This window comes from Ornithodoros turicata, chromosome 5, assembly GCF_037126465.1.
Source record: "Ornithodoros turicata isolate Travis chromosome 5, ASM3712646v1, whole genome shotgun sequence".
Taxonomy (NCBI): domain Eukaryota; kingdom Metazoa; phylum Arthropoda; class Arachnida; order Ixodida; family Argasidae; genus Ornithodoros; species Ornithodoros turicata.
In genome coordinates, this window is record NC_088205.1 from 25840826 (window position 1) to 25857694 (window position 16869).

A 16869-nucleotide genomic window follows, 5' to 3' on the forward strand; every position below is an offset into this window, starting at 1 on the left:
TACAATGTAATTTCAGTGCTGTGCGCGTCGACTTGCATACTTGCATACGAGAACATCTTCCTTGCCTGAGAGTTCAAAATCTTGATTTTCGCATAAGTAGTCAGAGGCCCTCTTCCTTTTTCTTCCCATCTTGGGTGCAGCGGAAAGACAGGACCGCCGTACGTGGAAAATGGAGGTGTATGGGCTGTCGTACGTAACCTCTTCAGTAAACAACTAAAGGCCGGTGACCGAGATTCTACTTGTCGTCACGTCCCTAAAAGGTTCACAAGCGCGTTGGGGCACCTACAATGGCAGAATAATGAGATTCCGACCAGCGCACCCGATCGCGCACTCAATCTGGTCGCAGGTCATCTAACCATAGCAAATACCAAGAAAAGAAGAGTAATAAAGCAAAGCCTGCTGGGCACGTTGGAATCTTAAGCTGGGCATGTGCAGCAATTCATCTGTCATGGTTCCTGGAATGTTCCTCTGCATTCGATGTTTTTCGATTAAAACCGAATGAGGGAAAATTTACCCGGCGTATGTCTTTCGGTGTTTTTCGATTAAAACCGAAAACGCGGAACCCTACCATATCCCTTACCACTATCGCCTGAAGGACAAGGAACTCAGTTTACCTGTATTCGTGCTTCTGGCAAAGATATCTTCTCGGCTAGTTTCTCCCGCGCGAACACGTCGGGATAATGGGTACGCTCGAACTCTGCAACCAAACACACACACATACATACATACACGTCAGCTAGCCTTACAAAGCAGCTGGTAGACACGAGTTTTTGCATATTGACGATAGAATGACCCATTATTACAGTTCTAGGATATAGTGCGAGCTTAGCTGGTGATATCAACGTTATCAGTGGGTTTTGATAAGACCCATTATTCAGCATCAGTGCAGGCACTTGTCTTTGGTGATTACAAATATTCGCTCCAGAATAGCGGCATTGGAATAGCGGGCGTCGCGAACGTACGCGCTGTGTATGCGCCAAGCGCCTCTAATCTGTGCGAGAAGAATACTCAGATACCTAACGAGACGTGCACATGAGGAAGACTTAGGTACAGCGTGATCGATAGGCTAGACCCTACTCCATATTATATTTCCTCTTCCAACACTTTCGTGGTTCGTGTCCCACCGCTGTGTGGTTTCTTCGGAGACTGCCACGTTTCAATTCTCATTTGCGAGTTTGCTATAAGGCTAATACATACGAGGAAATGTGAGAAACAAACGTGCAGGTTGGGGAGATGCGATTAAGTAGCATTAGTCTATGCAAAAACAAGTAAGTTTGGTACCACTATAAAGAACATGAGTATGGTGAACATGAATAATCGCTACGTTAGGCTTTGCTGAAGAAGGTATGCTTAATTGATTTGCTACGAGTTCTTATCAGGTTGAGAAACCGCCTCTAACCACGTGCGTTTCGAAAATTGAAAACGCAAAGCCGCACTTGTATCGCTGGAGCACGCTGCTTCGCGCCATGTGACGTAGCGGGCGGAGCTGTTCGTGGTCGTCATTGCGTGGTTATGGAGCAGACTGCTACAACATTTAAAAAAAAGAAAAAAAGAAGGACCGCTTTCCAAAGTTTGATACCAAGTTGCTATGGGGATTGGTACGCCTCGGACCTTCCACCAGCTCCCGTACGTACGTAGCGCCGTGAACCATAATAAACGTTTGAAGAAAAAGAAAAAAAAAAAAAAACTCCCGTGGCTGAGTGGTTAGCGTGCTGGCCATGTCACGTCGAGACTGGCAGGTATCCGGGTTCGAATCCCGGTGCCGGCTGTGCTGTCTGGGGTTTTTCCTGGGTTTTCCTCAGACACTTTCAGACATACGTCGGCCCAGTTCCCTTAGAAGTCGGCCCACCTCTGTGAGGCCGACAACGGCGCGCCCTTTCATCATCATCACCTCCACCACCACCTCGGACCTTCCCATGTAGAGGCGTCCACGTTGTTTTCTACGATAATACTACGTAATCGCGCGGGACTTAAGGCGCCTCTCTCGCAACATTTTTGGTGCGCAATAACTTCCGAACGCGAGATGGTGTCAGCATCGGAGTTTGCTTGGTGTGTTCAGGAGACAAATTCCGCATCATTAACATGATTTCTGCAAAGTTGGCAGAATCGTTTTACAACCCCTTTAAGTAGAGGTTCAACACTATGTACCTTTCTCCAGAGCGTCGATCTGGTCGTTGGTAAAGGATGTGCGGTTGCGCTGTAGCTTGCGTTTGAGGCGCATGCGCAGTTGAGAGTCTTCGTCGCACGAGGAACTGTTGTCTGAATTGCCGTCCGAAGTTCCGTCCACTGCGCCTTCTGTTGGGAAACAAGAATGTAGAAGAACGTTATTCCAAAGGTCAGGTCTACTCTTCCAACTTTTCTTCGTTCAGAAAGACGCCACATTGTGGAGGTCATGAAATAGAAACCTTTTGTCACGATCATATCAGTAACTACAAGATATGCCTCATAGACCGGTGATGGATACCTGACCCTCCCTCTTTTTCGCCCTCACTCCTGTGACTGCAATTCATGGCAGCGCAGCATTAAAGGAGCAAGGAAGTCGCATTAAGCATAGCTCGAAACCCTGTTTCATTAATTATGCAGACTATCAAGAGCCATCGTGCAGGCTTTCACTGTGCGGTGTATTGCCACCGCGCAATCAGTTTTATAAACAAACGCCCGACGATTTACAAGCAGCTATCGACCCGGCTCGATCTCGTCGCATGACGTCAGCAAACCTGCCGGCCGCCGTAAGCTCCCATTGGCAATCAAATGTCCGGAAAACCGAAAAATGGCGCCGGCTGCAGCGAGCTACGTCACGAGTCACCTGGTCCGCCTGATCGGGACTGTGAACGTTACGAAGTATCGTCGACTTCCCTGGTCCATTTACACGCTGCCTGAAGGAGTGGAGAGTTTCTAGGGAGCGTGCAGACCATAGGACCGGAGGTCAGCTGCGTTCGTCTTTACTTCGAATAGAGCCACTAAAGAAGTGTAACTTCCAAGGTGCTCATATTGTTTGTTGCACAACACGTCGCAGCCAAAAAAAGCTTATGGTGAGGCATTTCACTGCTCCTGGTCGTGCTGAAGACTGGGAGGTTGTGAGTTCGAATCCTACCACCGGCTCTGCTGTCTGAGGTTTTCCCTGTGTTTTTCGAAGATTTTCGAGACTAATGTCGGCACAGTGCCCCCTGAAGTCGACCCAGGACGCATACTATCCCCTTGTCCTCCACTCCTTCCTGCTGTCCTCTCTCCATCTGTCCACATACGTACGCCGCTCATAGCCACAGTTGCTTCGCGGCGCTAACACGGAATGAAAAAAAAAACTGCTCTTTTGGCTTTACCGGAGAGAACATATCGAAATTTGTCAATGGCGTTTGGCATAAGATAAAATTCTGTCGCTCTCATATTGGTTACCTCCCACGAAACCTAAATTCTGATTATACGTCATCGGAGGCATAGGCTACGAGTCAGTAGTGAATACGGAGTTTCAGGAGAACGATAGAAGTTCCACGATAACATTTCCGAAGACATGATAAGCAAATGGCCTGATTCTTTTGGAGTGGCTGACGTCACGTTGCTGATATTTGATTGACTGACAGCAATACGGAATTGGAAGGCGCTTACGATTTCTTAAAGCTCCCTAGGATCTAACTAGTTAGGATCTACCTAGTTTACCTAAAACTCCCTAATTAGGGAGTTTTAGGTAGATCAGAAAGTGTTCACCATAACAGTTCCGAAAACATGACAAGCCAATCGCCCTGTTTCTTTGAAGTGGGCGACATCACATTGTTAAGCTTCGACTTGATAACTTCACTTATCGTACCGTTTTCGTAGCGTTCCTTCTGATATACTAGAGAGTTTTAGCAGACCGTTGATAACGTGACTTGTGTCGAACCGTATCAACCTGAACCAATCAGTGGATAAGATTCTGAGTCACACACGACTGCGATTGGTTCCGATAGGCACGATAACCTTAACAACGGTATATACTAAAATTCGCTACTAAAGCTTCCTATTATCTTATGTACGAATCACGTGTTCTTCCTTGGGTGTGTGTCATGTACCCAAGAGGCAGGATGTACTGAAAATATGCGAGCGAACTAAGATTGAAAGACAGATCATGGTATACCTATTTCGTGGGCATATCTGCAAAGTGAAGCGCCACACTGATAAAACAGTTGCTAGCCACCCCTGTGTACATGAACTTTCAGTGCATTGTGCTGCTTGGATATGTTATTATATTTTTATTTGTTTATACTCTTGACTGCCCCTTGACAGTCGTAACATGAATGGGTTGCGAAATTGTTATGTGCAAACATAGGATACCAGCTGGATAAAGTAAAAAAAACATATATATATACGACACTGTGAAAAAGAATGTGTTAAATTGTAGGTTGGTTGCACTGCAGAGTTAAATTAGAAGCATTACACTTTCATCTAATACAGTCATCAATACAATCATATCTAATACAATAATCTAGAACAATAATCAAGCATTACAAATTCAACGAGAGAATGACCGACAGAAAAGCATCGAGAGTTGAAGCGTTGGCTACATCATAGAACAGTACACTCCAATCAGACACTGCTCGTTTCACATATTTCATTTCATTATTTCATATTTCATTATTTCATTTCACATATAGGTTTGATGGAAATTATAGTGCTCCGAGCATTATGATTAATATACTTATTACTGGCTCTCGGTTATCGTTGCCAGAGTATCATAAACCGTCCTGTTACTATACACAGTGACGCATACACATTAGACACGAAGATCGTTCAAAACGCACGGAGTACGAGGGGAACCATCACACAAGCAAACACGCACGAACTGTACGTGAGCGGAGCTATCAGTAAATGGCTAAAGGGTATCCTTAGCTAAGGAATTACTTCGCACACGCCGCGCTAGGTCACTTGGGTACCAAGGGACCTGTGAAGTGCACCACAAGTACACATCGTCCTATACAGTTTACAAGACGGCTACAAAAACTGCAGCACTCTCTGCCCTGTACAAATTTGCTGTGAGCAGGCACGCAAAATGGTGATTTAATAACGTATTTTTTTTACATTTATTTATTTATTTGCCTCCTCCCGTTTCCCTCGTTTCTTTTAACGTTGACGTACATGACCGCAAAGGAGGCTGTGCTGCACTAAGGGTTTTGTTTTTCGATGCTTACTCTGCGGTTAATGTGCAAAGCACCTAAGAACGAGTGTCTTTGCCATATGGCCCCATGACCTGCTGTCAGCTGATCCTCTGCCTTCGCCAAGTACTCGCCAAGGCCGTCGGAGCTCCCTCATCCGTCATTCTCAGGAGGAAATCTCTGTGTCTAGCTCTGAGTACATCCGTCCTCCCGCTTAATCTTCTCCGCCGACGTAGAATCACTAATGTGAGGTAAATGAAAATGTGCTATACGTGTACGTGCTATGTTACGACGTCTGTTACCTACTGGTGGACCATCTATGGCATAGAAGCCCAGTCTACAGTACTCGTCTGGCTGCGGTGTTGCGTTGTAGTATAAGTGTTTAGTTGAAGACTGGCGCGAACGCGACTTCTTGCCGTGCACCGCTGCAGTCTGTATTCGAAAATTTATAAGCGTCCATGAAGTCATCAGCAAAACGCATTAGCGTACTAATGAAAGCACACTCCTCTTGCGAACGGGTAAAGCTTTAGTTGCGTGTCTTCCATCATCAGAGGATGTGCGACCCCGTCATGCATCTCCGGCAACTGCTCCTTCTAGCATAGCAGATTACAAAGTTGAACTTCATTTGTACTTAGAGGAGGTGTGCTTTCATGGCGACCTTGATGCTATCGTGCCTGTGACTTTATCCCCGCGTTCGGAAGCAATTTCAGGCGAGTTCTTCTTCACTTCCAACAGCGCGACTTTTATGTCCTGCTCTCCTGCCAATTGGTGGTACAAGGCTATTGCCATTTTCACCACATGCTGGCAGAAGAAACGTTGATTTTACGTCATGTGAAGTCACCAAAATGCATGACATAGGGGGGGGGGGGGTATATTTATTAGACGAAAAGGAAAAGAAAACGGGGAAAAAGTCAGCCAAACGTGACGTCGGCTTGCTATTCCAGAAATAAATAACTAACTAAATAAATAAGATGATATAGGATTTCCTTTAAACTCGGCACGAGTGCGGTGATACTGCTATAGTAATTCAAGATCACCGTCGTCGGTACAGGAAGCGTATTCGTGTTGAAAACAGCGGCACCCGCAAAGGGCGCACATTCACTGGTGCAACCTGCAGCGCTTATCTTAAAGGAACACTAAAGTGAAAAAAATTCTCCTCGCCGTTACCATGAGACCAATACGAAAGGAACGGGATTTACCGGTTGCGTCGTTCGTGATTTATGATCGATAGAAAAAAACGCAATTTACGCCTTCCCTCCTTCTTAAGAAGGCCGATAATGCGGAGCGTGCTCTCATTGATCTCCTCAAACGATTTTTGTCCAATCATGGCGGGAAATCGTTTGAGGAGACCAATCCGAAGCCTCATCGCATTGTCGCGCTTCTTGAGAAGGAGAGGGAAAGAGAAAAAAGACAGGGAAAACGTACAAATCTTTGCACTTCACTTATAGTTGTTCAATCAGGGCTTATGCATTCAATATATGTTACTCATACGGACATGGAAGACTTTCCAGACGAATGTCGGCACAGTTCCCTCTGAAGTCGGCCCAAGACGCATACTATCCCACTGTCTCCCACTCCTTGCTGCTCATAGCCACAGTTGCTTCGCGGCGCTAATACAGAATAAAAATTAAAAAATCATTCGGACAGCATTCAAAAGGATATTTAGGTGTCGGCACGTTTCACGTCGGTTATTGGTTTATGTAACCATGCTTGAAAATAATAGGCGGAAGCTGAAATTAAATAAATAAATTAAACACTCATTCAAGTCGCAGTAAAACTATATTTGGCAGTAACTCTAAATATACTATTTAAATTACATCTCTACTGCCCTTGTTGGAGTCTCCGTTTCCGTTAACTAAAGTTGACGTAAAATGCTCCAGGCGTTGTGAAGCAAACAACGATGACGGGCTTCTCCAGACAACGTCTGGCGGTTAGCGAGTGGTTCCTTCATTTAACGTGCGGAGACCAGGAAAAGGCCGCCAGCCATGTCTTGCTGCACGAATGAAACGAAATAATCTTGTCCTGCACGGCACAAAGTGGTTTTATGCAAGAATAAAATTGGGTACTCTGCGCACACAATGGGAGCGAGAGTAGGCATTTCATCGACGAATGAGTTGTGGCGATCGCATTAAGCAGAAACTGTCATTCAATATCCCCGTGTGGCACCGCACGAATGACATTCAGACATAAGGCAATAAGGCACTTGATGTCATTTCTCCTGCCCCTGCACTCTGAGAAATAAGGGTGTGAAAAGGGGGTGATATCTATAGTTACCACGTAGGTCAACATAGCGTCTGATAAAAGGTTTAGTAAAAGGGTGGCAAAATCAATTATCATATATCCGAATTGCTACAAAAGGCGTACGCCCCCCTCGCTTACCAGTAACCCTATCATTCGTAGGTAGCGGGTAGAACTTTGCAACTTTTTAGGCACAACATATGCGACAACTATTACCTCCTAAAAGGTCTAACTGCTCCACCCTTTTTTCTAAGAGTGTGTAGCAAGGGTATTACACTACCGCGTGTGACGTGCAGCAAACGATGCACGCTTTCGAGTGCAAGGGTTAATTTTTCCTCTCCTTGGATAGGTCAGTCACCTTCATGGAACACAACCGTCTTTTCCTCACCCACCCCTGCCTTTAACAGTAAAGTTACTCAGTTGAGCGGCGTACAACTGTAAAAGAAGACAGGACATTTCACGGGTGACAATCGGCAAAGCAGCGAAATCGGGGGAGTGGCTATACTGTAATAATCCCTCGGTAAACTGTACGTGGAAGAGGAAAGCGCATTGCAACGGTGCTCATTTTTGTTCGCGGCAAACTCTCTCGGCGAAGAAACGGGTAGAAGTATAGTAAGCGGCTCAGACTCGGTGCACCTTCACTTTCCTTAGCTTAGTCGTTTCTGTATGGAAGGAGTAAAGAGAACAAAAAGTCGTCGAGAGACGCAGTGGCGGATTTCAACTCTGAAACTCTGTCATCAACGCGAGTGACCTCCTGGCACGTCGTCTCTGCTCAAAGTTGACAGCACTAAGCCAGCCGTGTTGTGTGTTTGAAGGATCAACGGGGCGGTCACTTCGAAGAAGCGCAGAATTGTTTCATACTATAGCCAATATAATGATGGTCGACTGAACAGGGAGCTGCGTGGCGACAACAATGCGCCTCTTTTCTCGGTGTTCTAACAGACCTGTTCATTTTTCCTTCTCGTTGTGTGTGATCTCATACCCACTAGACAATACAGAACATATTGCGTTCTCAAGCTTCGTCTCTAGGCGGCCGTTAGGTGCGCTGTCCACCGCCCCACTGAATGCGCATCGCGGTTCGAAAAATGTCGTTGGCATCACATTTGCAGTCGTGAATTGTGGTATTCGACATGGTTTTCATGTTTCTTCGAGAGCCATTAGCCAGCAGTATAACTGGACAATGCATGGTTGTTGAGACGTGCCCGTTTCGTTAACGCTGAACATTACTCAAGGAGACCTACGAGGAATTAATTACAAAATAACTTAGAAGAGCTCTATGAATTGACGCCCCACACCACGAGAAAACCTCATTAGTCCATCAATTAACGGAGCTGTTCCAAGTTAGTTTGCAATTAATTGTTTAATGAGACCGCACAAGATCCCTGCACACCCCTGCACAGGGCGGAGTTTCCAACTCAGTCTTGGAATACAAAATCATGATTTTCAGAATTTAAACGAGCTGTCTTTTTTTTTCTTTTTTACATAGAATTTACGCCTTCTCGATAGTTTATGTATAGTTCACACGTAAGAAACTTCATGTAACGTTTTGGCGTTACAGTTTCCTGTAAGGATAAATTAATTAAATTATTTTAAGTAATTTAATTTTACAACATTAATTAATCGCCAATGGAACCAACCAGGCAATAAAACCCCAGTTGCCTTTAATAATTAGTAATATATACTTCATTAAAATATATGAACAGTCACCTAGAAGAATTCTAGGCAATCCTCACGGGCCCCTTGAAGGGAGAGAGCCCCTAATTTCGTTTCTTTCTCTTCCTTTCCTTTCGGCGCCTACCAGTAATTAATCCACGACCTTACCAGTACTTACTGTATCTCTGCTTTCGCTTGTCTGTTTCCCTTATACACAACCTGATATTCTGCCTTATACACAGGGCATGTTGCATATTTTATAACTCGTGCTCACGAATGGGTGAAATAAACAGCTCCGTAAGCGTTCTGGCGCCACTCATAACAGATTGTATAGCACCTCAGCCTCGGCGAATGCACATAGTAGACTTCATATCATGAACGTAAATGTGTACGTGCCCAATACGACACGACACTGCAAGTGCTTTATCCTCCATGGTGCGTGTAACGTGCATAAGCCACATGGGAAAGTATATAATGTATCATAACGTACAACGAGCGGACAAAAGAGCTTAAGGTGACCCTTTGTGGTGATTGCAACGCGCTTTTTGCTGCCCACAGGTGCGACCCTATTCAGCACAACGCCGACAATTGGACTGGTCAGTGTAATACGCGGCGACAAAGAATGAAGAACTTGTTTGTCAAAAAGGTCTTTCGGGCAGCGTGCACCCGGTCATACACATATGCCAATTCTGAAGGTCCATACGTGCTTTGTCAGACGTAACTATATGCTATATCTATATGCGACAAAAACGAAAAAAAAAAGTGACTCTCGAACAGGATGTCTTGTAGTACGTACGTATATGTCATAAATACGTATGGACGTTGTCGGAGTGCTTCCTTTTTTGCTGCGTATAGCTGGTGGCAGAACCGGAAGTTGGCGAAACGCTGTAACACGGGAACCGGGTTAATTCGGTATTACGTTTTCGAAGGCAAAGAAGCCGGCTTAGTTTCTTAAGTAGCGGGTTACGTTGCAGGACGATATAGAAAGGCATAACTTTTGTGTTCCCGAACGTTTCAGTGTGGTGATGTACTACGCAACAAAGAAGAAATATTACTGTGTAAGTCTCTCTCTTTTTTAATTTCTTTTTTGAGTATTGTTCACGTACCCCCAAAGAAATCGCGAATTTAAGTTCCCACGATAATGTCCGCTCATATAGCATGTGACATACATACATAATATATAGTGCATAATATACAGGGCTTTGGGGTTTTCCAAATGTTTTTCAAATAAAGTACAAACACCTTTCCAAAAACGTACACCAATATACTACCAAATTATTTAAACCAGGGTGTCGAACCGAACCCGAACCCGAACCGAAAACCGTACCCGAACCGTTATTTTTGCCGGAACCGAACCCGAACCGAAATTTTCATGACACTGTTGAACCCGAACCGGAGCAGAACCGTAAAAAAAATAGCGGTAACCGGTTCGCAACAAAACGGTTCGGACATAAAAGAAAGCAGCATAAGAGTTCCTCTCTATCCCCGAACGAAGACACACTGGTATCATCATCACGCGCCTATATCATGGATTTCAGAAACTTTCACCTAGCAGAGAGACGACGACGTATAGTAAGTATACTTTCAGCGTCTTTTTAACATGTTGAAGCGCAGTTGTCCTTGTGAGCGCCGCGGCATCTACGCTTCAGAGACGAGGTGCCACGCGGACGAATGAAACAGGAATAGAGTAGGCCAGTTATGTAGCTCTACAGGACGAATATGCGATCAAATAAGCGCCCAAGATTTCCCTTTACACGTGAACAGTACAAATTAAACAAGTCACAAACATGAGAAGTGGAAAAGGAGCGTACGCAGAACGGTGCCTGTTTGATTGGTCGTGGCTTGAAAAGTAAATGTGGTTCTGCTTATTGGTAGTGCAGTTGTGTCGTGACATATTGCCTTTGTGTTGTGGATTAACTAGTACACTGCTGTGAGCTTGGACAGAGTAAGGCTGGCAGGCTTATTTTCGACATGCTTCAGTACGGTTTCAGATCGAAACACGTTGCGAAGGCAGTGTGCCGGCTAGTACTGTCGTCTATGTTACGCTGTCCATCTTTAGGCTTCCTTTAAGTGTATCTTGCTGGCACTGTGTGTGTGAAAAAAGAGATTTTGGGACCAGAGAGTAGCAGGACTACACCGCTTCAACAGCGTGGACTCTATTTGCAATAAGTGTTCATCCATTCCTCATTTCTCTCGCTAAAGGGCTACCTCACCGCTGGAGACGTCAATGCAGACAACAGCAGTAAGCTATTAGCCACGCATTTCCTGATAAAAGCAGTTTTATGGCACATATAAAACGGAAGCGTTGAACCGGTTCGCGAACCGGTTCGGGGCTGCGAACCGGTTTGCGAACCGGTTCGATTCTTGGCGTGGCCGAACCGGAACCGAGCCGGAACGAAATCAAAACAACGCGAACCCGAACCCGAACCGAACCCGTATTTTTTGCGGTTCGACACCCTGATTTAAACTACAGTATAGTATTTTGAGTACGGTACTGAAGATACGTAGAACTTTTCAAGACTGCTCTACTGCTTCTTGCTATACCGCAACGAACCGAAACGAATGCAATCGTGCGACTGTTCCCCTCTTTCGAATGTCACCAAAGATCGAGTTTAAGTCCCCGTCAATCAGCGCATATCTAAAATAAATTCGAAGGTACTTTTACATGGGTACAGTGGAAACAACGCAGCATCATGACTTGCGCTCAAGTTAAACGGGACAGAGTACATTGCCCTGGAGAAAAAAAAGAAAAAGACTTAAAAACATACGTGTTGCCTTTCCAATTATGTTTCTACTGAAACAACCACTCTTCCTGGTATTAAAGGGATAAAATGTCGCACAGCCTAAACACGTTTTCAAAATATGAACCGGTGCAAATGGCATTTCGGAAGAGGAGAATAAGTTAGAGGTGGTGGTGGTGGTGATGGTGAAAGGGCTTGCCGTTGTCGGCCTCACGTATGATAAGTTAGAGGAAAACATGTCAGACAATAGTATATCCAACAACGAACGTGTAAAAGAAGAGCAACAGTTCCTGTCTCTTCTTCTTCTTAAAGTACCTTTTATGCTCTTTGATGTCTGTTTCGTCTTTGCGGGATAAGGCGACTCTCGGAAAGATAAAAGTGAGATTATCAGAGTAAAGAGAGAGCAGAAGAGAGCTTTGAAATTACGTTGTGATTGATATTCGCCATAACTGCAAGATAAACTATGTACGCGCCAGTAAAATCGCCGAAATACGCCGATTTCATGAAAATAAATAAACACCGAAGAACGTACGCCGAATCTGCCCTAAAATAAAAACCGAAAGCGCAGAACCCTAAACATATATGCAAAAATACTTCAAAAGCCGGGAGACGACATAACTAGACAAAAAAGTAGAGAACTCCGACTTAACACAACAAAATAACAAGGTTTACTCAAGGTTTACTCTCTACCTAAACATAGAGCGCATGCAGTTCTGGAAAGGTTCGGGAACGACGTTGCAGTGGCATCATGATCATATAATGCATTATGTTCCAAGCACACAGCGAAAGGACATTCAGAATGCGGTACCTTCTACCTTCTTCAAATATGTTTCGACAAATTTACGTGCATTAGGACCCGTATAGGCTGTGTGCGCGGACATCATTCGAGCAACCACGCCGCCGGCGTCCGCAAATAATATTCCCGTTCCAGCAGAGTGCTGACGGATATCGGTCGATGTAACAGCAGCGAAGCGTGTCTAAGCGTCTTTTTTCCGGCTAGACGCCCAATGCCGATCCTATAATGCGCAAAACGAGCGAGCGAGTATAGCTACGCACACCTCTGTGTGTCTGAGGAGCTGGCATCAACAGCCATTAGTTGGCTGAGCACGAGCAGGGGAACCAACTGGTTGCTGCCTTTCACCTCTAAACCGATCGATGGCCAGCGAGGACCGACGGACGCAGCTTCTGCAATGTATATCGTCGCGTGTCTGCGTTCACTACGTCAATTGCGTGCGATGATCCTTAGTTTTAACGTCACTCGTCAATCCGGTGACGTGCAAACGTTCTCACCATAATATGCGTCTGCGGAGTGATCTGCCTGCCACGCCGCGGTACTCATACGTACTGACGGCAAGAGTAAGACAGTTTTGAGAAATTCAGCAGACTGTAACTGTCAGTAAAACTGGTTTTACTGCTCTTCGTTTTAGGGCGAAAGCAGTAATATTTTTGAAAAGCGCATTTTTCCGTCCTCATGTTTTAAATAGAAGACATGCTTTTTCAGTTTCCGTACATGTGTTATAGAAATAAAGTAATTTGCTCATCTCAAAAAATGACCAGGATAGGTGAAAGAGAAAGAAACTATAAGTTACCACCTGTCCCCACGGGGAACAGTACTGAAACCGCCTCTGCAGACTACTAAGTTATTACCGGAGTCATTCGTTACACATCTGCGTTACACTGCAAAAGCCTCAACTCAGAAATTGAAAAGAAAAAAAAAGTGCTGCCTATCTTTGATACGACAAGACCACTGAAATGCATGCAATGAGGTTCTGATAGAGTATTACTCTTGGACAAATCTATTACTATCTGCAAAACGCGCACGTACATACGCCGTGATGATAATGAAGCGAGTGCCCGCCTCCCGGCTTATAGCTGTTCCCGGAGCAATCAGAGAATGGTGAGACGATGATGAGAACAGCGGAGAAGATTAAAGGGCATTAAATCACGGTCCTGAGAACTGTCTGTGACGGAGGTCCGCTACTTAGCGGGGTAGCACCACGCCCCGAGAATCTTCCCAGTACGTAATAAACGGCCCTGCTCACACTGTTGCATAGCTCTTGGGGGAAGCTGTCGTTTCCGCCGGCAACGCGGGCAGATCATGGGAGAGTCATCTATAGGTCTCTTGGACGGTCAGGTGTCTGTACCGGGGATCTCAACCACTCTCCTTGAGGGTATGAGAACTCATACTATTCACGTCCCTTCTCTCAAACGATTTTTAAGATTTGTTTTTGGTCCCAGGAACCTTCAGGATCAATGTCGCTTGCAGGGGGGACCCATCGGAGTCCATCTCGTCTGGCTCGCCACAAAGAAGGAACAACGGCATGTTCTCACAAAAATCAAAGCCCTGCTCCCACTTCACTTGGCAAACCGATACTCATCGAACAGCTATCGGATTAGGTGCTGTCCACAATGGGGCCCCCACAGGGGTTGGTTGGGTCGTCCGGAACAGAAAAGCCTCACGGCGCCCGCCGGACAGTCAGACGTCGTCCTCTGACAGTTCTTCACGTGCTGCGCCTTCCGAAGCTAAGCACAAAAGAATGCTTCGTATTCGTACGTTTGCTGTGACATCGACGCGGCGTCGTTTGCAGACGTTGACAACCTTCTTCTTTAGCGAGCTGGCTGTTGTTGGTTTTTGCAAAAGGGCAACGATACTACTCGGGGTAAGCTTTGAGTTTATTCCCTGACGTCACCCCTCCAGAGGGCACTAGCTTCGAAAAGGCGAAATCGTCGCCATGATGTAGGTCCCTCTAAGTTTGGTTCCGGTTTTCGTTCGCTGCCATATGCCATTTTAGAGGACTATTAACGTTGAAAACATGAAAATTACTTGGACTATTCACACTGTACAACGACTTTGAAACACCAAATGTACGGTGAATGCGATATGGATGAAGGCTTGGACGGTCAGAACCTGAAGACCTATATTATTATGGCGGCAAATCTGCTTAGCGACAGTGGCGCTGTCCTGCAAATGACGTCATGTGAATAAACCCTATAGCAACCACCACTGAGATGCGCAATAAATATGACTGCGAGGCGACTGGAAGGCTCAATGTGGCTGTAATGAGTTATTGACAAAATTTGACGTTGTGGTACTCTGAAGTGCAGAATTACCATCAACCGAATATTATCGGAACCGTTTGGCTGAGCTCTGCTAAAACATTTTGTAGTGTCACGTTTCTCTTATGTCATGCTTGTCCTTATTCATATGTCTTTTTCTTCATTTTTTTCTATCGCCTCGCCTTTCATCCCTGGCGTTATGCAGCATAACACTCTTATTGGCCCCCGCAAACAATTTGTCCAGTCATCGCGGGAGATCGTCTGAGGAGACCAATCCGAGGCCTCTCCGCATTGTCGCGTTCTTTGAGAACGAGAGAGTGAGAGAATGTGCACAAATCTCTGTAGTTTCGTGCCCCTTTAATGATCACAGAAAGGATTTTCCTCGTTTTGGGAGGGAGAGGAGCGTACGCCTTTATTTATTCATTTATTTATTTTTTCTTGTTCTGTATTAGCTACCCGAAGCAACTTTGGCTATGAGCGGCGTACAGTGGATAGATGGAGAGATTATAGCAGGAGAGATGATAGCAGGAAGGAAGGTGGTTGACAGAGGTGTTAGTATGCGTCCTGGGCCGAAATCGTGAGAACTATGCCGACATTCCCCTGGAAAGTCTGCTGGAAAACCGCGGGAAACCCTCAGACAGCACAGCCGCGGTGCGGGGATTCGAACCCGCGGCACCTCCCAGTCTGGCCGTGGGAAAGCGATTATCCTAACCGCTACGCTACGCGAGCTACGCCTTTCTGTGGCGATTAACATCAATGCAATGTGTCACAGAAAGGAGTACGCACCCCATCCCGACCGCGTTTTCACCAAATCTAGAAAGAACGACATCTTTCGGAATGATGGTTGCCTGGGAGCATGATGTTACGCGTCTTAAAAATGAGTAATTACTTGAGTGAGTAATTAATTGAGTAGCGCGTTTGAGGCTTAGGTTGCGTGTTATGTGGGCAAGTTCTGTTCAGTCACCACCACCACCACCACCATCTGTTTCAAGAGTGTGTGCAGTGGTTGTGCTTTAGCGAAGTTCTGTTTTCAGTACGTGCTGAATGTGACTTGGGGTAGTGGGCCGCACCTCATGTGGCGAATTTCACCATTCATCATCATCAATTTATCTGTTGTCGTTGTTGTTGTTTGTAGGCAGATTCCCTATATTTGGTTCCCGTTAGAGTCACTAAATACGTTCCCGTAAGACGTATATTCGAACAGTGCAGAAATGGAGCAACAGAAACATGACAAATGCCGCGTTGGCCCACTGACGTTTTGTAATAAACTTGGCAACGTGCTCCGTCTCCGTAAGTGCTGTTCTTGGCGAACACGGCTACAAAGTGAATAAATCTCCAGGTGAGACAGAGCTCCCCAACTAAAAACGAAGTGCGCAGCGGCAACCGAATTAATCGCGAGGCCGTTTGCCTGTAATGCGCCCTGCACGCTCCAAGCCCGTAAGCTGCACCTATTGACGCAGCAGCCGTCCCTCCCTCGTGTGCAGCGGCCCGGTGGCGTTCATGCGTGCCGAGACCACTTGGCACTTGAAATCCGTTTTGCGTAATTCGCATTCGCTCCCCTTGTTTGGCCCAGGGGCGGGCCCTTTCTTGACGCGGCGTCAGTGGCGCGTGAGATATGGTTTGGCGGGCCTAACGAAGTTGCACGAGCGGAAGCCACTCGCTAACGAATCCCATTAGCACCTCGGCCCGCAAATGAAGCATAATTCAATCATAACTAGCACCACGATGCCAGCGGGTGGGGAGGCGACGAAAGAAGCGCACCACTTCATTACAGCGTTTCCATGTCCCTCGGTAACTCTCGCGAGCGGCGCAGTGGATTCGCCAACGTATTGTGTGCAGTGATGTCACGAACTGTTCGCGAACCTGAGGTTCGACGAACTTTAGAATTTCTTGACGGATTCGCCAAGGTGCGCAAAGGTTCGCGGACTTTACCTTTCTAAAGGTTAAAAATAGTGTTATCTATATAGGTTTTATTACTGACAAAAGTGAGTTTGAAATCGAATGTTTACGCACAGCAGCCACGGGAAAATATGAAAGACGTCTGGTTGTGCAACGTC

General features: G+C 45.8%; 1 protein-coding gene across 7 annotated transcripts in view; it reads right to left on the reverse strand.

The window, feature by feature from the left end:
* LOC135394241 (paired box protein Pax-6-like) overlaps window positions 1-16869 on the reverse strand; it is a 57988-nt gene that overhangs the window by 6038 nt on the left and 35081 nt on the right. For all 7 annotated transcript variants that reach the window (XM_064624885.1, XM_064624889.1, XM_064624886.1 and 4 more), the window contains exons 7-8: window positions 2149-2295; window positions 615-697 (exon numbers count right to left, since the gene is read on the reverse strand). In XM_064624885.1, coding sequence (XP_064480955.1) covers window positions 615-697; window positions 2149-2295 — 230 coding nt within the window. The remainder of the gene's footprint in view (window positions 1-614; window positions 698-2148; window positions 2296-16869) is intronic.